The sequence below is a fragment of the Phycodurus eques genome, chromosome 10, assembly GCF_024500275.1.
Source record: "Phycodurus eques isolate BA_2022a chromosome 10, UOR_Pequ_1.1, whole genome shotgun sequence".
Taxonomy (NCBI): domain Eukaryota; kingdom Metazoa; phylum Chordata; class Actinopteri; order Syngnathiformes; family Syngnathidae; genus Phycodurus; species Phycodurus eques.
This window is the reverse complement of record NC_084534.1, coordinates 13,614,130-13,638,053: the sequence shown is the minus strand read 5'-3', so window position 1 is coordinate 13,638,053 and position 23,924 is coordinate 13,614,130. Positions and strand designations below refer to the sequence as shown.

Below are 23,924 nucleotides of genomic sequence, written 5' to 3'. Positions count from 1 at the left end.
CCCTGTACAGGCTAAGCAATATACTCTGGAAGATGGATGGATGCAGAGATGCATGGATGGATTTTTGGCTGGTTTTACATTTTTTTATGCACCCTGTTCAAAGGTCTTGGGCCTCCACTGCTGGTGATGACCTTTCCTACAGCAACCATTTTGTGAACAGCACTACAGTACTGTATATGAAAGTGCTAGACAGAAAAGTGGAATAGTGGTTATAGCACTTCTGCTTCACGGTTCTGAGTTCTGGGTTCTAAACTCAGCTACTCACATTTTTCTTGTGTGGGTTTTCTCTGGGTACTCTTGCTTTCTCCCACAAAAAGACTCAAAAAAGGTTAATTGATGACTCGTAATTGACAATGTGTGAATTTGAGTGTGAATAGTTATTTTTCTGTCTATACTGTGTGTGCCCTGGCCTGCGACCAGTCCCAGTGTATCCCGCCTCCTACCCAAAGTCGGCAAGGATAAGACTCCAGTTCACCTGTGACCCTAGTGTGGATAAGTGGTACAGAAAATGGATGGACAAATTGATGGATAAAAGCGCTAACAATGACATTTATTAGGAATGAAAGCCATTTGTTTAAGAAAGGCAGGGCTTTGCTATTACATAATAAATGCAGAACGTTAGCCTTGTGCGCTGTTTTTATTGTATTTTCTGGTTGGATTCTTGTAAAGAAAACAATACATATGTGGTTATTTACTTTTTCAGCGGTATAGTATGTGACTTGTGAAGTATATGGCAGACGTTAGAGCAGTTAAAACGCAATAAGACTTGCTATATCATCGTTTTATGTCTTGCTTTACAAGCAAATGACATGATCCCATTTTCAGTGGAGATCCTGCAGGGGGCGCTGTGCATCCAAGTGTCCAATCATGCACAATATAAATGAGCGTGTGTCATGGTGATGGAGCTACTGGGTCATAATCATGCAAATAGCCATGCACAGTGCACAATATACGTTCAACCATGAAGCAACAGACGACACACACGACCTAAATGTACATCTTGATGTAGCCGGGCGACAAGTGCAGATTCCCTCGTGTGTGTGTGTGCGTGTGCATGTGTGCGAGCGTACGTGTGCGCGCGCTCGCACGTGCTTGTATGTGTGTGTGTGTGTGTGTGTGTGTGAGGTAGGAGGGGTGGATGGAAGCAGAGAAGGCGGATGAAGATAAGACTCTCTTACACACACATTGACTGGCCTCGAGAGCAGATCAGACGTTCGCTCACGGAGCTATTCTGGTATTTTGGAATTGCTCCGTACGATGATCTCCGCCGTGCTCGCGGACACCGCCCCTCCGAGCGGGCGCGCGCCTGAGCTGTCAATCACGTCACGCCGGGTTTGGTACATGTGAGCGAGGAATCGAGTGCATGGCGCGCGGGCCAGGGCGGATCTGCACACGGGGAGAAACGACGCCGGTCAACGAGGATGAAAGGTCGCCACGTATCGCATCATTTCGATTACTCTGAATAGGTGAGATGATGCACGATTTGAAGAATACACTTGGTTCGTGAAAATTATACGGTACGCGTCCATAAATGCATGCTGTCCGTTTTTTTTACATATTTTTTTTTTTGCTCGTGGCCTCCAATTAGTTGAAATGCATAGGTTTACTTTATATGTATCACACGCATCGACAGAACCGACCGTTCGGGTCGCTCCTACATCCAGCGGAGCAGAGATGATGTGCGAGGTGATGCCGACCATCAGCGAGGGGGACTCAGCCGGTCCCCCGAGAGGAGCCGGCAGCGTCCTGAATGGCTCCGAGCAGGAGGCCAACTTCGAGCAGCTGATGGTCAACATGCTAGACGAGAGGGACAAGCTACTCGAGTCCCTCAGGGAGACCCAGGAGACCCTCATCCTGTCGCAGACCAAACTGCAGGGGGCGCTGCACGAGAGGGACGTGCTGCAGCGTCAGATCAACGCAGCCCTGCCTCAGGTGAGGAGCAGCCGGTCACTGGAGAGGCCCAGGCGTCATACATTTATATTGCGCTATTATTTAGTACTCTGTGGTAGCCTGTTCGACTGGGCACCCGGGTTGGTGAATTTTAGGCTTTATCTAGCTACAGAACTGTGGTCATTGGCGTTCTTCATACATATTGTGAAGATCGCTACTGTTATCACAGTAGCCTTGTCTTTAAAGAATTGTGTTCCACTGAGGGCAAATGCTCTTCTAGTTGTATGAATATAGGTCAGAATGAGTGCGTGGTATCCTTCCAAAAAGACCTTGTACAAATTGGCTTCCCCCCAGTAACCACCCTGCACTGGGGGTACATACTGTTCATGACAAAACATGTTACAAATTTTGATTTCATAAACAGGTCCAAATTCATATTTGTATTCATTGGACCTACAAAAAGGACTGAAAAGCTGCAGTATGATTTTTATTTCTCAGTGGTACCTTGACTTGAGTTAAATTCATTCTGTGACCGTCACAATTTACAGTACTCAAATTGTGAGTGAGAAGCATGAGGCTGGGCGATTGTTGTGGTGTTGTCTTCCGCCATCGAGCGGTGGTATATCTGAAACTCGCTCGTGCATCAAGTTTTGGCTCGCGACACAAAGCAGAAAAATCGACAACTCGTAAGCCAAAAAACTCTGAAAATTGGGGCACCCTTAAAGAGGAAATGAACCCCCAAATTTTTAAAGCAAGACTATATTTTTTATATATTTTTTTAAAGCAAGACTATATTGTAGCATACTCTGATTAATATTGCATTCATAGATTAAGAATGAAATAGAACAAGTAATCAACGTAAGGGGGGCACCATTTTGGGCGAAATCATTATCAGCTGAAGACCGGAAGTGACGTTGAAGCTTCAATTGCGAGTTGTCCGCATGCTAACACAGAGCTCCACTGAACACCAGTGTCAGCTGACAGTTTGCAAAGATCGACGAATTTACTCATTCAAGCCTGTGTATACCAAGGCTGAGATGAAAAAGAGGCAGCGGTCATGAGAGCAAGCGTAGTGAAGAGTAAAAGTGTTTTACAGCAACTTCTTGATGTGGAAAAGATTCCCTAAAAGGGGTCCAGGTCATCCCACAACTCGGTAAATACATGTAGATAAAGACATTTACAGAGATGCCAAGTCTTGTTGTTGCGTTCACGTGCCATATGTGTTCTACTATTACGGAGAGGAGTGAGTGAGTGTTTGGCCTCTAAGTACACCAGAAAATGATTAGCTGACATAAAATTTGGACTCCACCAAACAATCACGGTAACGTTTGTTGATGATGTCATGACATTTTCCTCCGTTTTCCGTAAAAAGAATTAGCTTCCAGCCCGTCTTACTATGGTAGTTCAACTCGCTAGCCAGCCATGTTAGCCACACTAGGGGCTAGTGTGGCTAACATGCCGCTCCTCTAAAAGTCACTAATCACTGCCTCCATGCTGGCCAATAAGCTACAATTCTGACAAGTATCTTTATCGCAAAAGGAGGATGAGGAGTAACTAACAGGAGAAGACCGCTGAGCCATGCTAAAGCGGCACTAAGCTATCATTAAATGTCGTCACAAAACACCAGAATAAGTGATTGGTGCTATACAGTACAATTTTTAGTGAAGTCTCACTGGAACCACGTTCATTACAGCGGAGAGTAGCCAACTATGAACAAGGAAATTAATAAGTGTATGTCTAGGGAGAAAGTATAAATATCGGAAATAAATGAATACGTTATCGGATATGTCAGCCAAGAGGAAGGGCATCAATGATTAAAAGAACACTGTATTAATATTTAGACCGTTTATTAAATATTCATAATGTCAGCAATGTTATTTGTTTGTTTGCACAATAGAGTGCTGAGTAATGGTGTAACGATTCATTCATTATATCGATGTAGCAATTTATATTCCTACAATCCAACTGGTACTGGTAGGGTACGTTTGGATATTCAATCTGACGCTCTCACTGCGGTTTGACGGTGCAGGTTCAGAGAGGTAGAGCGCGGTCCATTTTCTATGAATTTGTGAACGAGCATGTTGGCCACTGGCAGGGATACGTCAGTGCGTCCATCATATTGAATATGGCAGTTCTGCCTGTGAACATCTCGTCCTGCCTGACGCTGCGGCCGCTCTGTCTCCTCAGTCAGAGTGGCGGGAGTGCGCTCCAGCACTCCCAGAGTTTGGCACACTGAATAACCGAACGGCACACTCCAACAATGCTCTGAGTTTCCAAACATTCCGGAGTGTTGGGAGCATGCTTGGTGTGAATTTTCGAGCGTAGCCCTAGTCACTCCTTTCCATACTGTAGGGTATGTGTACTGTGTACAGTATGTGTGTGTTGTTTAAGACATCCGTCTGTCTGGTGGATGGCAGATGAGAAGAAGGCTAGCAAGAAATTACCATTAAGGATGCATGTGTATGACTTGCAGCACATTGCAAATCTTAGAAGCCTTTCAAGCTGGTTATCTTAGCTTAGCTTAGCTTGCCAGCCGCTAACAATGATAGCAAAGTGCCCTCGAGGGGAAATTCGGGCGAACAAGAGCAGCTACTGGAATACTACTACCTCAACTACTGGATGCTCTTTCAGGCTCAGGTTTGTGCTCCAAAGAGCAGATTTGTTCATTTATTTAGCTCTCTATGCATTATTAACACTATTCCTAAAATATTTCCCTCATGAATCTCACAGTGCTTCGTTTCTAGCCATTAGTATTTAACTGTTTAACTGATTCTCAAACTTTCATTTTCCGAGGACCCCTCATAATTCTAAAACCAATTACACATCTTTTTTCCAGGAGGGGGGAAATTGGCCCAACAATAAAAGCATAGCTGAAATAATATAAATAACAATAAGTTGCTGTTTCCACTTTGTTTTATTGAAATCAATCAACTTTTATTCACCAGACTCATAGTCCATTAGAAAACACATTCAGTACTGTACACAATATGGCACATAAAAGGATAGATCAGGAAAGTCTTTGTATTTTATGATCATAATCAGTTTTTACCCAATTTCCTTACAAAAAACAACAAGAATCTAAGATATTTCACCTGAACTGTCTAGTATGCAGGTTTTTATTTCACAGTCACACTGGATGCATTTTTGGCTAAAAAGTTACTGAATCGATTTCCAGTGACTGAATTGTTTCAGATGGTATTGTTCTAAATGAACCAATATCATCATTGAATCGAATCGGCAACCACGAATCGTGTTATGAATTGAATTGTTGCTAAAACGAATCGTTACACCCCTCGTGCTGTTTTTATTTTTTTTATTGTAAATAAATATTTTATTGTAGTTTCATCAGTTTGTTTTATTTTGTATTTATTTATTTTTTATATAGTAGTGTCACTGATGTCTTTGACCAGCTTGTTCAATAGAATTCTAGTGCATGAGAAGATGCCTGAGGAATGGAGGAAAAGTGTGTTGGTGCTCATTTTTAAGAACAAGGGTGATGTGCAGAGCTGTGGCAACTATAGAGGAATAAAGTTGATGAGCCACACGATGAAGTTATGGGAAAGAGTAGTGGAGGCTAGACTCAGGACAGAAGTGAGTATTTGCGAGTAACAGTATGGTTTCATGCCTAGAAAGAGTACCACAGATGCATTATTTGCCTTGAGGATGTTGATGGAAAAGTACAGAGAAGGTCAGAAGGAGCTACATTGTGCCTTTGTAGATCGAGAGAAAGCCTATGACAGAGTACCCAGAGAGGAACTGTGGTACTGCATGCGGAAGTCTGGAATGGCACAGAAGTATGTTAGAATAACACAGGACGTGTACGAGGGCAGCAGAACAGCGGTGAGGTGTGCTGTAGGTGTGACAGACGAATTTAAGGTGGAGGGTGGACTGCATCAGGGATCAGCCCTGAGCCCCTTCCTCTTTGAAGTGGTGATGGATAGGCTGAAGAGTCAAAAGTCCTCCAAATGGTGGCCCCCTCAAGCAAAGGCAGATAGAATGTTTTAAACATATATTTTTTAGAATAAATGCTTCATAGATTTAGGTAAACAGCAGCTGATGAAAAAGATATGCACATTTAAAATATAACAGAAAGTTTTGACATATTATGTTTAGTTCCCTTTTAAGCCGAGGTACCACTGTACAGTATTAATATTGGATGTACAGACTAGATGAAGCCAGCAAGCATAGGCTCCAGCATGCCCGCAACCCTAGTAAAGATAAGCAGCATGGAAAATGGATGGATGAATGGATAGAATGACAAATACAGTGGGTACGAAAAGTATTCAGATCCCCTTAAGCTCTTCAGGCAGTTCCTTTGACCTCATGATTCTCATTTGCTCTGAGATGCACTGTGAGCTGTAAGGTCTTATATAGAGGCTTTCCTAATCATGTCCAATCAATATAATCAAACACAGCTGGACTCCAATGAAGGTTTAGAACCATCTCAAGGATGATCAGAAGAAATGGACAGCACCCGAGTTAAATATGAGTATCACAGCAAAGGGTCTGAATACTTATGGCTGTATGATATTTCAGTTTTTCTTTTTTATAAATCTGCAAAAATTTCAACAATTCAGTTTTTTTCTGTCAATATGGGGTGCTGTGTGTACATGAATGAGGGGGGAAAGAACTTAAATGATTTAAGCAAATATAGCAAAGAGTTAAAATTTGAAGGGGGTCTGAATACTTTCTGTACCCACTGTATGTATATGCATGCCAGGCCAGTAGTTGGTGACCAACAGCTTGTCCTCTCTCGAGAAACAACATCATCGCTGTTTATGTGTTGTGTGAATGAAGACTTACACAAGCACTACTACAGCGCTGTTTCGCTAATACTGTTTTGGCTGTGTTTTTCACTCGTGTCAAAATGATTTCCCCAAATTACCTTTTTTGCAGTGGTATAGAACTGTACTGCAACATATTGACTGCTGTGAAATGTTTTGTTGTAGCTTTAAAAAGTGTTACATGAGTAAGTCAAAATATTAGGGACACCTCTCATCTCTCAACCACCATCATGAACAAGGTGAATTAATACCACCCCTGACAGTGTCAATCAAAATTGAAAATAATTTTCTTTGTAAAGGTGAGTATGTCTTGGATTGGATGGCATTGTACTATATTGTGCAAGAGGTCATAATGTTGATAATGTTGTTGCTGCTTGGTGGATATGACGATTCTCTTTCAATACATATTTGCACGAGTTTGAATCACTGGGAGAAACCCAACTTTATAATTTAGGTCTTCAAGTGAAAAGGTTTGGAAAACCTTGCAGAAAATGGTCTTTCTTAGTAAGAACCTTACAGAGCAGTAAATGGACGAATAAGTGTTTTTCCCGATTACAATAATGTCTACCAATGAGACCCAATGCTTCTAATACGTCAGATATAGTAAATCATCTGAGGACAGTAATTAAGGATGGAAAAACTGTTTCCCTGCCTGTTAGTTACTTCTTAGGATGTTGCAGATGTAGGTCGTGACTGGCATCATGTTGCCTCCTTAATTGGTTGCTTTTTTCAGCTCTTGATCACAGCTTTCATGCATATGCAGACATGTTTAAATAACAAGAAATATAAAAAAGTGGGTTGTGACTATCAAGGTCTGCCCCACGTTTTGCTTGGCAACCCCACAGAGAAGAGGCCAAGGCCCACCTTATCATTAACGTGATTGAAATGGGCTCATGAGGTGACCTGCTTGCTCCTCAGGGCCGTTCATTTATGTGCTTATGGTGACCTGGAATATCTTTGCCGATAGCCAGTGAGTGTGTGTTTGAGCGCAAGAGAGCTGAATAAGTGATGTTGCAGCCACCTAGCATAACGACAATGAGGCCTCAGCACATGATAGTGTGTTATCCCCTCCGACCCTCAGGTCTAAATGTGTGTGGCGTGATGTCACACCGAGCATGGTGCTGTTCTGCGTGTGCGTGTGTGTGTGTGTGTGTGTGTGTGTGCACGTGCATGTGCGAGAGAGCTCGAGCGAGTGGGAACCATGCTGGAGATGACAACATCGCTGCAGCCGCTTGTGGGAGAAGCATGGCTGCTTGCTAGAGTACATCGCCCTGGGCTGCTTGCTTCCACACATGCACTTACGTGTGTGTGTGTGTGTGTGTGTGTGTGAGTGTGAGAGAGAGAGAGAGAGAGAGAGAGCGAGAGAGAGAGATACGATGTGATGAGACTGTCATGTCTGTTTTCTAATCTTGCTTCAGCGTAATGTGGAATGGTAGCAATAATGCAAGTATTAGTTATACTGTCATAGACCTCAGGGACATTACACACACATTATGACTGGCATGCTTGGTTATAAGCTGACTGTGTACACACACACACATTTCAAAAACAGGTCTCTCACACACCAGCAGTAGTGCTGAGAGCGGATGCAATGGAGCAGGCCAGTTTCTCAAACTCGGGCTCAGGAGACAAAATGGGTCACGCGGGGTCATTTATTTATTTATTTATATTTTTTTATTGTGTTGTGAAGCAGGCTATTTTATTGATCATCAAGCAGGCACACAATTTCTTGGCAAAGGGCTTTTTGATCCATTCTGACTTGAAAATTCATGTCGTCTATGTTCATTATCATTGGTATACTGTACAGTATATGTCAACGTTGTGGCAATGCCAGATATATTTTAATAAGTTTGGGTCCCGGGAGCAACTTGGGTCCTGTGCTGGAAATGTTTGTGAAACCCTCCAATGAACAATAGATGATATTAAATATATATCATTTGGTATTTATTGTAGTTTTGCTGTGCTTAGTTGAAGAATGGGGTGAGTCTGGCCTCGACATATTTAAAATAGCTCAGTGTAAAAAGGAAGGCTGAATTACAGCTTTGGATGAGCTGAATGTATTAGAGCAGTGTTGTGCTCTCTGCTGTGGCCAGTAATGGCGCATATCCCTCCGGTCGGAAGTGTCTCAATGTGTTTTTTCTCTTCTATGTTCAGTTCCCTCTGTTCTTAAGGTAGTGTAACTCATGCATGAGTATTAGCATAACAGGGCAACCTTGTTAATCCTCAAACCAAACACTGTGTCCTGTGCTGATTTTGCCAAACAAACATTTGTCTTCTAACATATGCATCATCTACGCTTACTACACTTACTGCACTTGTATTTGTGTGTGTGTGTGTGTGTGTGATCTGACAGTTCTGGGCCAGTGTGCTCTCAAAGAGTCAGGTAACACTGAAGACAGAACAACAGAACAATACACAGGCACAAAAACATAGGGGACAAAAATATATTCTTAAATGATGGTGTTCATCAAAACTGAGCTTTTTTTTTTTGTGAAGGCTGAATTTGTGATACAGCTCTCAGTAAATTTTGCACTTCATGCTCACAGAATTGAGTCAACTAGTCATTAGGGTTGGGCATCGAGAATCGATTGGAACCGGAACTAGTTCCGGTTCTTCAGGAACCGTTCAAATTAAAAAATTTCCCAGTTCCCAGTTTTGATGCCTAGTCCGCCGACCCTGAAGAAGAAGTAGCGTAAACCAACAAAGAAGCAACGGAAACAAATGAAGAAGAACGCACACGAAGACGTGCTTGTGCCGGCGGCGAACAAAAGTGAGGCTTAACTTTGTTAAAATTAATGACCAGTCGCCTCAGTGCAACACTTGGAGTAAGATTATATTGTGCAAAGGAGGCTTTCACGATGTGTAGCATCTGACGCGCTCCCTCCTGAGTCCCGCGCCGAGCTTCAGCCTACACCTCACAGAGTTCCGGTGAAGTCAACTCTCAGTCAATTGGCTAAGTGAACCAATAAACTACGTCTATGCCAACATTGAGACAGCTAACAAGGTAAACGGTTGGCTGCACTTTTGCACTGCTTGTTTTTAGCGTTTATTTTAGTCTTCAAACCAACATAAGAGCCGATGACAGAAAAAAAGCTTAACGTCGAGCTAAAACCTCACCGTAGCAACTTTACATCACAATGAGTTGGGACAAAATTCACATAAACGTCTCACAGTATCACAAACGCTAACCTTGTGCCTCATCGATGGGTAAAGAAAGGAATCAACGTTTTATACCATTTGTTTTCATCCATTAAAAAAAAAAAATTAAATTACCGGTGCCGTGTGAAGTTACTTTTTGTGCCAAAATGCTGAGTTCCGGTGCCTACCCATCAAAATAAAAGTATACAAGCTTAAAACTGGACATCAAGTTAAAACTTGCACATATAAACCACTTGACCTGATAAAACAGTTCCAAATAACAATTTTAATAATGCTATATTTAACTTTCAGATGAAACATGAATATTAAGTCAATTGGGTTAGTTCCACACACATTGCCTTTTAGTTCATTGTTTTGATATTAATACTGGTTATAAAGAACCCCATGTTCATTTTAGTCTATGCTGTGGGCTGCTAAGAAAATGGATGTTCATAATTTGGAAACCCTTTATTTAAACCATGCAAACTTTTTTGACCTAAAAGATTTGGAATCGAGAATCATTTGGAACCGGAATCGAAATGAGGAAACGGAATCAGGACTGGAATCGCTCAAATTTAAATGATGCCCAACCCTAGTAGTCAGTGACCACGACTTAGCTAAACTTAATTGTTGTTTTGAAAATGGGAGGACAATGTCTTTGTGGGAAATGAAAACAATTATATTAACATCAACAAACACAATATTATGCAACAAAAATGCTAATTCTGTGCATATTATAATTATAATTAATTAATAAATTGTAATTTAAAAAAATAATGTTTTCAATGTAATTGTCATTTTAACATAGAAGCATATTATGCTCATTCATTCATCTATCCATACACTTTCTATCCAGCTTGTCCTCATTAAGGTCACGGGTGACCTGATGCCTATCCCACCTTACTTTGGTCAAGATAGGTACACCCTGTACTGGTCGCTAACCAATTGTAGGGCTCATATAGACAACGAAACATTAGAATTCACATCTATGAATAATTTTGAGCCATCAGTTAAGCTAATAGGGCGAATGTGCAAAATCCGCACAGGAAGGCAAGCCAAGATGGGTTCCGGGAGGGGAACCCAAAACCTCAGGACTGTGAGGCGGACGTGCTAACCATTAGTTTGCCGTGCCTCATTTAGTTATTCATTCTTTAAAAAATAAACATGGTTTGCATAACACAGTAGATGAAATCCTGCTAGCCTCTTGAGAGAATGGATCTTATTGTCCTGACTATGTTTTGTATACTGTATACTGTGGGCTTAGAAAGGTGGAAGTCATTCACTTTTGCTCCTCCATAAAGTCGATAAACTACTGTTATTTATATTTAAAATGTTTTGAGAAACAAGCTTGCTGAGATTGAGATTGTCGCCCTTGCTACACACCACACTAATTTTTAATTGGTCCTTCATTTTGATCTCAGCTCCTCACCTGCATCTGTCATGATGTCAGTTGTGACTTACAAGGATCAAATCTGCCCACCGACAGAAAGATTTACTAATTAGCAGCACTTGGATATGAGACATATCCAAGTGAAGCAATGTTTTTTTAGATAGATAGAAACCCCATTATGCCCTCACTTTTCAGAGCATTTGCGCAACACTGATTATAACTTCCATCCATCCATCCATCCATTTTCTAAGCCGCTTCTCCTCACTAGGGTCACGGGCGTGCTGGAGCCTATCCCAGCTGTCATCGGGCAGGAGGTGGGGAACACCCTGAACTGGTTGCCAGCCAATCGCAGGGCACATACAAACAAACAACCATTCGCACTCACATTCACACCTACGGGCAATGTAGAGTCTCCAATTAATGCATGTTTTTGGGTTGTGGGAGGAAACCAGAGTACCGGGAGAAAACCTACGCAGGCACAGGGAGAACATGCAAACTCCATACAGGCAGGGCCGGGGGTGGACCCGGGTCCTCAGAACTGTAAGGCTGACGCTCTAACCAGTCGTCCACCGTGCCGCCTGATTATAACTTAAAAAAAAATTTTTTTTGGTAGGTTGTTTCCATGGCAATTACATTTTGAGCCTGGAAACATTTAACAACAACTCTATTATTGTTTCTGTGCTGAAAAATGATCAGTGAAAACCAACATTCACGTGTTCAATGTAGGCATATGAGTGTAAATTTCAACTAAAAGCATGGCGGATCTCTAGGCTGTTGTTGCATTTGTGCTTATAGCATGTCTCCAGCATAATCTACATTTACCATAGCAAAGCAGAGAAAATGTATTTACAGTATATAGTGCATTTCCTACACAAGGTAACTTGCACCGCTACTGTGTCAAGTGGAGTTGCATTATTTTGTCAATTTTTAAACCCGCATATACACGGCTGAAGGGCATTCAAAGTAAGAATGAAACTTACTAATGCCACATGGTTCCTTTAGCGTGATATCACCAACTATTGGCCTGGCATGTATATTAGGGCCTGACTGTTATGGATTTTATTGATGCCGATTCCAATATTTGACAGAAAATAATTCTCATAACGGACTAATCGCTCCATTAATTATTTTTTTAAAAATAATAATATATATATTTTTAACACTTACAACAACAACCATATGAATTACAGGCAGAACATTTGTCTGTTTTACAATAATTTACATTTCAAGTACAAAAACATGCAAAAAGCATTAACTGATGAATTTATCTTTAGATTATTTTAGGCCATAAATGTATGCACCATATAAGCAACATAATGTGTGAAATTACTGGCAAAATATTATGCATATTTAACGTTAAATAAAAAAAATTTCTCTTGCTTTATTCTCTTTGCCATGAAGTGATGACTTCAAAATCAAAACCAGATGCCTTTCTCGAATGTCAAATAATGTCATCGTTTTAACATGTATGATGTAGTATGACAGTATGACAGTGAAACGGGAGCCAGTCTTTTTTTGTGTGCATTTACTGTGCTGATTGTTTATCGTTTTATGCATTGTGGAATTTTTGTTTTATTCATTATTTCCTGTATTGCTGTTTGTTTGAATGCCATGATCTTTGTCTTATGTTGTGATGTGTTGTGTTAATGTATAAAACAATACAAAATAAAATTGGCAAAAATTCAGAGCTAAAAAAAAAGGGTCGATAAATGAGCCGATAAAATCGTCCGGCCGATTAAACCGTCAGACTCGAATATGTATCACAGCGTTTTTAGTCATTTTTGTGAATGGTGAAGGGGCCTTGTTCTCACATTATCGTTTAACCTTTTTTACTAGATTGTTGTTGTGTACATATACCATTATTTACCTTGAACTCCTTTTTTTTCTTTAAAAAATGGTGCAGTAATTTTACACTGTCGCTGATATGTGTGGTGAATTGAGATTTCCATCCCTTCCCACAATGGGAGGTGGACACTTTAACTTTGCAGTAATTAGATACCCCCTATTAGTTTGGAGTGGAGATTATGAGGCATTAGCTGGTTTTCGAATGTGGAGCACTGTGGGTAGACTTGAGACAGGAATTAGCAGGAAATAGTGAGGCTGGTTTTCCAAACATTTAAAACCCTCATGCTGATTTTAAGAGAATCTTAAATCCAGTTTTCACCAAGCAGTAGTACAGTTGGGTCACTTTGGCATGGGGTGCAATTTGTTTTGGATTTCTATTGTAAAAAGTTGCATTTCCTAGTATGGTAGTGGCAGGGTGAATTTGGACCAATGGGTTGTTTTTTCCTTTGGTTTGTCACCATATATAGTTATATAGTTAGTTATTTTGCCAAGCAACGGAGTGATGACAGGATTCTCAGGGAATCTTGTAGTTCACTGTCTATGACATTAGTTTTACAATGCCAATGTTATACGGATTCCACTGTGAAGATTTATTACGAAGGCTGTCCTGTTTTCACCTTTATTCTAAGAACGGATAACCACATCCCTGTCCGAGGTCTTATAAGGTTATAAAACATTTGCTGCAATCAGTTGTGTGTTTGTGTCTTGTGAGGTTTTGACACCTGTTCCAGTCAGATGCATCACTGGCTATTTTTTGCCAGCATACAAATACACAGAGAGGATACACACGCACGCACGCACACACACGCACGCACGCACACACACACACACACACACACGCACACACACACACACACACGCAAACACGCACGCACACACACACACACACACACACACACACACACACACACACACACACACACACACACACACACACAGACGTTCCAACATTCCAAAACGAAATTAATCTCTTGTTCTGAATGTTAATGGTTGCACATGCAGTTGTGCACATCATTTTGTTTGTGTATCATTCATTTGACCTTTTCTTTGACCCTTAAAAGTTGCAATTGACAGCTTACCCTACAGCATCCACATGCGCATACTGTGCATTAACTCTTATAGTTTTATTCATATTATGCCAGTATCTCTCCTGAAAAAAAGTGTGCCCTGTCCTTCCCCCTTCTTTCCATTTCTGTTTCAGGATTCAATAGCCATGTTTCTACCAAGTAGTGTGGTGCAATTATACCCTGCTTCTCAATATGGATTGGACTCGTTTACCTGATCTAAAAAAAGTAACTCATGTTAGTCTTTTCTGCCAATGGAAAAGTGCCAATAGCAAGTACTGTAGCTCCGCATCGAGACGAGTAGGTACTGTGCAGTGCAAAAGATGTGTAAAACAGTTTTACATTTTCTTCATTATTTGCTTGACTAATGCTTGTTGGTTGGTGGAAATAATATTCCATATATAATGCAAGAATGTGTGGTGAATTCAAATTCCAAAACTATAACAATGGTTGGAGAACAACAAAAAGCAGTTCCTCTGTTTGTTCACTTTAAACTTTAAGTATGCTTTGAAAATAGGTTCATTAGTCTGCAATGAAATAATAACTTCTCACACCTGGAGTAAAAGCAGGTTACGTGCGTTGTTGTTGCCGTGACGATGCAAAGAGAAAACCAATGCCCCCGCTTAGCATACTATTTTTAAGATGGTTGGGCTGGTAAATGAGGTGCATTTATTTTGTACCTTAACTGTGCTCATGTGCTCAGAGCGCACTGAGTCAGAGCTAATTCGAATTACAGCATTTTACCCCTTATTTTCCACTTGCCGGTAGCGTTTTGAGCTGGCAGACAGGAGGCACATTGGCCTCGGCTGCGCTGACATGAGACGAGAGGCTCGCTGATGCGTCAGTGACACAATCCAGATGTCACAAGAGGTTTAATATCTGGATCGGAAATGTTTAAGCCACCGTAGATGACGATTAACCAGTGTAAGTTTTGTAGTGTTTTTTCAGCATGTTTAATAACAGCCTTGTTTTCTGGTGAAATTAGCTATACTGTGAGAGAATAAAATAGGAAGCCTTTATTAACCTATTCTATTATCTTACATTATAGCTAATTTCACCAGAAAACAAGGCTGTTATTAAATATATATATAGATACTTTGTGCTTGTGAAGTTTGCTATCATCCATGCTAATTTTGAGCTGAAACGATACTACAGGATGGAAGTGTTAAAATGCGTGTGTCATAAGAAAGAATAGGCTTCCCTTTTGGCTCTGCAAAGAAATACAGTTCCTTCCATTCCGATAGGACATTGCTTTGCTGTACATTATCCAGACACTGTCATTTTGGCAGGCAGCTAACAGCTAGAAGTGACATATGGCTAACTGGAAAACAAACATATGCCAGTGCTTGGCCAGGCTACCAATATGACTGCCAGCTTAACAAAATTAGTTTTTCTACAGAAATAGTGGTAAAGGGATGGCATTATTGTCAAACACTCATATGCATAAGATCTATTCCGTGTACTAATAGAAAACAGATCTAAAATTTGACTGATTGACAGATAAGGCACTAGCCACTCTAGAGGAGCCAAAGTGACGTAGGTGGTTTGGGAGCATCTGGTCATCCTATGAACTAGCGTCACAGAAACATTCTCTGTTTCCAAATGTTACAATGTGTTATTGATATGTCAGAGTCAGTGAGCGAGGGAGCATGCCCACGGCAAGTATTGTTTACACATGATTGGCAGAGTCAGCCTAATAGGACAATATTGGGGAGGGTGAGAGCAGTCACTTAAAAAAATCTGATCATTCCCATTGGTGTGCTGCCGATGCCCAATGTTTTCGCTGTGTTACATAAGCCACAAACAGGGGAATTTGGGTTGATGCAGAGCAAAGTGGAGCGTAAAGTGAGCAGCTGAATGCCACCAAGAAACCATGTTAGAGGAAGAGAGAGAGGCAGCAAGAGGGAAGGGACACAACATGAGAAGACAAGACAAAAGGACATAAAAATTTTCTTCCCACATACTCGCGGTTCGGCACCTGCAGATTAACCTATTTGCATTAACCCATTTTTTCCCCCCATTTTTCCTTGGATTTTGGTTTTTTGGGGGGCTACCGATCCCGAAAATGCTCGTTGGTTGTTTATCGCCACTTATTTTGGATTTTTTTCCTTTCTTTAATGCTACTTTAATGATCGGCAATTTTGCTCAGATTTCTGCAAGTCACGGTCCAGCCTGGTTCCTATCCGCTGCGAATGGCGGGGGTCCACTGCATACAGTGATACCTCGATTTGCTCGTTTAATATTGTTCTGTGACCAAGCTCGTAACTCAGTTTACTCTTAATAACTACTTACTTTAATAAAGAAAAATGACAACATATTATATAAAAACATAACAAAATGTAAATAAATTAACAGATTTTTAAAAATGTAATTACTGTACATATTGTAGTAGCCTTTCTTTTGGGATGTGTACATTTAAGGGTGATGTTAGGAGCAACTTTGCTGGTTAGTCTACCGGTGAGTTTCTGGGCGCGAGTTGTGGGCGACAGCAGCTTCTTGAGAGCAGGGTTGGTACTGGGTCATGAAACCTCTTAGCCAATGTGGCTAAACAGTATAAAAATCCCTTAGCGAAACTTGTGTGTAGTTAGCCACAACAGCATGTGTGTTTATGTGGCTAAACTTTTAGCCACACTTAGCCAGTCCTCATCATTGGGAATATGTGGCCACTAACACCGTTCACGCACAGCAGAATGAGCGCGTCCAGTTTAACAGGAAGGGCTTTTGAGTTTGGATGCAGGCAATTTTGATTCACCAGCGTGGTGAACGTGGGCTATATTGGCTTTGCCACATCCTGTTTCAATTAGCTACTCACGAGGCGGCGTTTTGTATTTGCGTGTTTGACAATAAACAGTTGAAAGTGCATCTGTGAATGTGGCTCTCCTTGCTCACATTTGAGGGCATTAGAGTATCATAATTGCGCTGTTTGTTATCACTCGAGCGGCAGCTCGATTGAGATGGTGTGGCATGACCTCAAGAGACATATTCACACGAGACATCCCAGGAATCTGAACTGCAACAGTTTTATAAAGAGGAACGGTCCAAAATTCATACTGATCATTGTGCACATCTGATCTGCAACTACAGGAAACGTTTGTGTCACGATATGAAGGTATCCGTTGTAACTGGATCCAGAAGCAAGCAGAGGCTGAGAAGTTTGTGGTGAATAGTTTATTGAAAAGGAATTTGGAATTGGACCTCTGAGGTGTAATGGTGGGTCGTCAAGACGGGGAATGTGTGGCAGGCGGTGGCGTGAGCAGGTGGATGGCTTGGCGGCGTGGTGAAAGAGGTCAGCAAGGCGGGGAACACGGAAGGAGCACTGACGACAAGGAAGAACATGGAAATCAGAACAAGGCGTAGCTTACGTGGAAGTACTAGGCCGGTGTACTATGGTTGAATGTTAATACTCTGGCGACGGTTTCTAGGATCTGGCAAGCTTTTATGCAGGCGGAGATGATGACGGCTGATTGAAAACAGGTGCGCGGCCAAGGTGGTGCTGATAACAGGGAAGGGAGAGAGAGGAGGAGAGAGAGAGAGAGACAGAGAGAGAGAGAGAGCGAGAGAGGCACAAAACGCCACCCAAGCTTCAAAACAGGAACTACAAGGATAGCTCATGACAGTTTGATTGAGATTATTGCTGCCAAAGGAGGGTCAACCAGTTATTAAATCGAAGGGCTCTATAAAAAAAAGGAAAACAAATATAATAGTTTGTGTGGTATTATTTTAAGCAGACTCTTTGTTTAGTCTTGTGATTTTAGATGACGATCACACTACATTTGATGACCAATTTATGTAGAAATTTATGAAATTCCAAAGGGCTCACATATTTTCTGCTCTCAATTTACAGGAGTGAGGCTTGCGCTTAACAAAAATGGTTGTCACCCATGAAATAGTGAAGTGATTCAGAGAGTTACTACAACTTACAGTATCTCCTGTACATACTGTATCTCTTGCAGCAGCAGCCGACTAGCATCAGCTTCTTCTCTTCTTCTTGACAGCTTTACATAATGTGTCACTCTCTTCTTCTCATCAGCTCGCAATCCTCTCTCTGCTTTGTAACTATTCAGTTTGATTGAAGACCTCCTTGAAGTGCTGTCTGACCAGGTCGCACAGCTTTTAGCCCCCTGAGTACTAATGGATTCTAATTGTACATAGCTATCACCACCATGCTGTCCTGTCACACCATGGCTTCGGCGTGCCATCTTTTTGTAGCATCCACCCTTCACTCCCTCTGTCCCTGTGCCAGTGCCATCTGGCTCTCAGCACCAGGCACATTTAGCTCAGCGGGGCATCAATTTGTCCCCTCTGCATCATGGGAGCTCAAGGGAGAAGTGAGGACAGTGGGAGAGAGAGAAAGATATACAATATAGATTTAGAAAGGCTGAGCAGTAAGACTGAAACGAAACAGATTCAGTCTCCAGATATATGGGATGTGCTCTGGTAAGGCTGAGAATAACTGCCATGTCTTAAAACTAAGGGTGGAACCGCATACTGACAGAGGTGGTTAGGAACGCATTACGTTTACTCTGTTACATTTACTCAAGTAACATTTTGGATAAATTGTACTTGTCAGAGTAGTTTTAATGAAGCATAATTTTTGCTTTTCCGAGAGTATTTATGGTAAGAAGAAATGGTACTTTTACTCTGGAACAATAATCTACATGACACTCGCTACTTTCAATAATTACGTGCGCAATCTATTTTTAGACTTTAATATTCAATTTCCGCGTATGGCGTTGTTGCTCCAATTCACCGTAATTACCACAGTGCTGTTTGACTCAAGTTCACCAATCAAACAACACAAGAAAGTCACATGTCCGCACACAAAGTCTTCTATTGGGGTTCGCAGGCCAATCAAAGTGAGTGACTCGTGTTTAAAATATGGTGTACAAAAAAACACAGCTTTAACATCCAGTGTAGTTTTACCACTGCCCAAACTTCAGCAAATTTCTTATTTCAGCCCACTTCTATCTTGAGAAAACACCTTGCGGTAAGTTGCAGATGTTTTTGCTGTTGGTTTGGCTGTGCATATGGCAACATTAGCTCTATTTTATGGTCACAAGTAACTGTAAAACTTGGTTGTTTTCTCTCTTGGTCTCTCTCTTTCTCTCTCTCTCTCTCTCTCTCTTTCTCTCTCTCTCGCTCTCTCTCTCTCTCTCTCTCTCTCTCTCTCTCTCTCTCTCTCTCTCTCTCTCTCTCTCTCTCTCTCTCTCTCTCTCTCTCTCTCTCGCGGAACGGTGGGCGACTGGTTAGAGCGTCTGCCTCACAGTTCTGAGGACCGGGGTGCAATCCCCGGCCCCGCCTGTCCGGAGTTTGCATGTTCTCCCCGTGCCTGTGTAGGTTTTCTCCGGGCACTCCGGTTTCCTCCCACGTCCCAAAAACATGCATGGTAGGTTAATTGAAAAATTCTCAAAATTGCCCGTAGGTAGGAATGTGAGTGCGAATGGTTGTTTGTATGTATGTGCCCTGCGATTGGCTGGCAATCAGTTCAGGGTGTACCCCGCCTCCTGCCCGATGATAGCTGGGATAGGCTCCAGCACGCCAGCGACCCTAGTGAGGAGAAGTGGCTCAGAAAATGGATGGGTGGAGGGTCTCTCTCTCTCTCTCTCTCTCACACACACACACACACACATACACTTTCAATAAGTCTGGTCAACAAACAGCTTCTTCATTCAATAATTGTAGTGGATAAAGCAAATAATGTTTCCGTAAGGCCATATGCATACTTTTTTTTTCACTTATTAAATTTAAATGGTGGCAGGTGTGTTTGGACTCCTATTGAACATGAGTTTGAACCCTAACCCTAATTATAAGAAGTTGTGCATCCTTATTTATTTAATGTATTTTTTTTAAAGTTTATTTCAGTTGTTTAATTTCACCTCCACTCTCAAAAAGATAAAAAAAATAAATCAAATGAGTTGTACAAATTCTAGTTCACATTAATGTTGGAAAAAGTTTTTAAAATGGTTTATCTTGGTCAAAATTCTTTTACAACACAAAAACCTGGTATTTGAACAGCGGTGTGTATACTCTGCCTTGTTATATTACAAAGATTTTAGTTATTATGAGACTTTACAATGAATTGATGGGTCTGATCAGAATCGGCCGACAATTAGCATTTTATGCTGATAAGCTGATCGGCTTTAATGTAATAATTTGCCGATCTGATCAGTGACGTTATTGATCGGCTCCGCAAAAGACATTCAAATCCAAAACCTAGTTTATTTTTAGCCTTGTTGCGTGTCTTTTGACGTAGTAATGTAAATATCTGACTACCAATAATGTTATTTAAAAAAAACATGTCGGTGGTGTGAGACAGACAACACGTAATGCCCGGATCAGACTACAAGACAAATTTGGTCTTTCACAATTGCACTATGTCAGACTACTGCAATAAAATCTTGTATTCCCATACCACCACATACCATTTTTTACGATCACTGGGCTTTATCTTGTCAACACAAACGTGATTGGATACACTCGTTACTATGGTGATGACAACAATAATGGATTGCGGCGTGTGTTTATAAGAACAAAAACGTGGTGGTGTTCACTGGTGTTCGGGGGAGGACGTTCGTTAAAGACTTGCTTGAGGTATGTTCACGTACTTTTAATACGGTACCGCTCGCAAGCAGGCAACAAAACATTATGTAGCCTAGCAAGCTAATGCTAATAATAATGCTAGCTGCTAAAATGCTAACGGTTGTAAGCGAACATGCAGGCGTTCTCTCAAACCATCCTCTAAAGTTTTGGTGTGTGTGAAGTAATTTAATTACATTAAAGTAATTTAATTACAGTAAGTTAGCACCCATTATTTCTGTCATGTTGTAATGTTGGTTTGACCTGACTGATTAGAATACATGATCTGACTAGAGCAGTGATTTCCAACCTTTAGGGTGCCAAGGCGCATATTTTACAATTGAAAAATCTCATGGCACACCCACAAACAAAAATGTCACAAAAAGAGGATACATTAATGACTGTATGTACTTCGTGGCATCTAATAGAAGACCATTAATTTTTTCTGTCTGTCACTATGCCTCACTGGAATAAACAGATAAACAAAGATACATTATTTATTTTAAATATATATATTTTTGAGCAATTAAGTACACAAGTATATACAGTAAATGAACAAGTCATTTAAATAGACAGCGCTCCATTTTATGATCGGATCAGTGATCGGTTATCATTTTTTTAAACTCGCTGATCGGTGATCGGCCCCAAAAATCCTGATCGTGTAAAGCCTAGTTATTATATTTTAGATTAGGGCGGCATGGCGGACGACTGGTTAGCACATCTGCCTCACAGATCTGAAGACTGCGGTTCAAATCCCAGCCTCGCCTGTGTGGAGTTTGCATGTTCTCCCCGTGCCTGCATGGGTTTTCTCCGGGTACTCCGGTTTCCTCCCACATCCCAAAAACATGCATGGTAGGTTGATTGAAGACTCTAAATTGCCCTTACGTGTGAATGTGAGTGTGAATGGTTGTTTGTTTCTATGTGCTCTGCGATTGGCTGGCGACCAGTTCAGGATGTACCCTGTCTTCGCCCGAAGATAGCTGGGATAGGCTCCAGCACGCGACCCAAGTGAGGATAAGTGGTACAGAAAAGGATGGATGGATGTTTTAGACTAAGTGACTATCGTTCAGCAATATCTGAATTTGCATGTTAATATTTTATTCAGTTATTTTTTTTATTTTATATGACATTCCAGCTCCAATTAAAAAAAAAAATCAGAAGTTACTCACTGGTTACTCAGTACTTAAGTAGTTTTTTTGCTGAGTACTTTCTTAATCTTATTCAATTAATTATTTGGAGGACTACTTTTTAATTTTACTTGAGTCATATTAGTCTAAAGTTACAGTACTCTTACTTGAGCACAATATTTGGCTACTCTACACACGTCTTCATACTGATGCGTCGTTGTTGTATATAGGTTATAGAAACGTACTGTATATAGTACATACAGTACATACACATCTTCAAGACCCCCCTTTTTTCTACCAGAAAATTCAAAAACTGACGCATCAGAGGCTAAAGTCCATAGCAGAACCTTTAAAGGGATTTAAAAAACTTCATAATGCTAAATGTGCTCCATGAAATATAATTTGTCAGCGGCAAAGCACCCCTCACTAGCCTCCATTCTGCTAACACGCACACACGCAACACACACACACACACACACACACACACACACACACACACACACACGCTCTCTGAGAGCGTGACATGCAAGTAAAATAGTGGATTTAGGAGATGGACACAGTTAGAACACATACAGTTTATTTAGCTAGTTAACGATTGACTATTTTCCTCTATAAAAAGTGGATTTGTGTTTATGGTTTCTCAAGCAAAAGACTGCTCTATTTTTGTGTGTGCATTATGTGGTTTGTAAGCCATTACATGTATTTTTGCAGTTAATGATCGCAAGATACCATAGAACCTTTAAGGTTTAACACAGTCCATTCTGTAACGCTGGTCAACTGCTGTTTTGTTCGTATTTAGAATCCACTTTTCTCATAGGGCATCATGGAAATAATAAGTTCCAGGGGCAAACCATGAACATTATATAACCTTTATCCACTGTATAGGAAATCTTTTCGTAATATCTTAAATAGTGCTGCACCGAAATGTAAATTCTTCACCGACCGAAACTGGGGAGCCCACAGCCGAAAGCCTTAGAAATCAAACTGAATTTGTAAGCGCTTTTTATACAAAAAATTTAACATTATCCATCCATCCATCCATTTTCTGAGCCACTTCTCCTCACTAGGGTCGCGGGCGTGCTGGAGCCTATCCCAGCTATCTTTGGGCGAGAGGCGGGGTACACCCTGAACTGGTTGCCAGCCAATCGCAGGGCCAATCCATTCACACTCACATTCACACCTATGGGCAATTTAGAGTCTTCAATTAACCTACCATGCATGTTTTGGAATGTGGGAGGAAACCAGAGTACCCGGAGAAAACCCACGCAGGCACGGGAGAACATGCAAACTCCACACAGGCGAGGCCGGATTTGAACCCGGGTCCTCAGAACTGTGAGACAGATTTGCTAACCAGTTGCCCACCGTGCTGCCCGTGATAACGATAATTATCAAAATTTAGTTTATTTGCTGTCATAGAGGCAATTATTAGTAACGCTCCGTTGATAACAGACGCAATACGCATGTTCTTTCGCCTCCGCAGCTCGGCATTGTATTCACTCGAATTGGCGTCCGCGACTCGGCATCATATTTAGTCGCGCTAGCTGCAGCTCGTAGATAGCTGTGGTGACGTAAATACATAGCATGCAACAAGCATTCCACCTTAGTAGCGGAAAGCAGCAAGGTTGGGCGACAATAGGGTAGCTACAGTTTGGTCTAGCCGCTGGCTAGCATAATAACGGTAATAACACGCAGTTACCACATTTCATTGCCACATGCAAATTTGAATTATTGACGGAACAAAAGACGTTCATTTTTGTTGCTAATGTGTTTGTTAGTTGAATGTGGCCTTATTTAACTGTCAACTATGGTTGATTTATTATTTCGGGTGTTTTATTTCGGTGATAAAAGTCTTTCGGTCTAAAAAAACACACTTTTGGGCTGATTTCCGGAGAAACGATACGGCCGCCGAAATTTCGTTGCGTCACTAATTTTGTCATACAAGAGAAAAACATGTTGAACATCAATAAAATGTATACTCAACTTTAACTTTGAACGAATGATGGTCACAGTGACACCGCTTTTCCCTTGTTGCAATGTATTCAATTTCTTGTTTTCAGTTGCCATCACTAGTACACTTGTGTGGTGGGATTACAACCCTCAAAAACAAAAA

General features: G+C 41.2%; 1 protein-coding gene across 5 annotated transcripts in view; it reads left to right on the top strand.

The window, feature by feature from the left end:
• Positions 1-1,124: 1,124 nt before the first annotated feature.
• Positions 1,125-23,924, top strand: part of ppfia4 (PTPRF interacting protein alpha 4) — an 80,984-nt gene continuing 58,184 nt past the window's right edge. For all 5 annotated transcript variants that reach the window (XM_061687253.1, XM_061687254.1, XM_061687256.1 and 2 more), the window contains exons 1-2: positions 1,125-1,466; positions 1,634-1,932. In XM_061687253.1, coding sequence (XP_061543237.1) covers positions 1,675-1,932 — 258 coding nt within the window. In that variant the 5' untranslated portion in view covers positions 1,125-1,466; positions 1,634-1,674. The remainder of the gene's footprint in view (positions 1,467-1,633; positions 1,933-23,924) is intronic.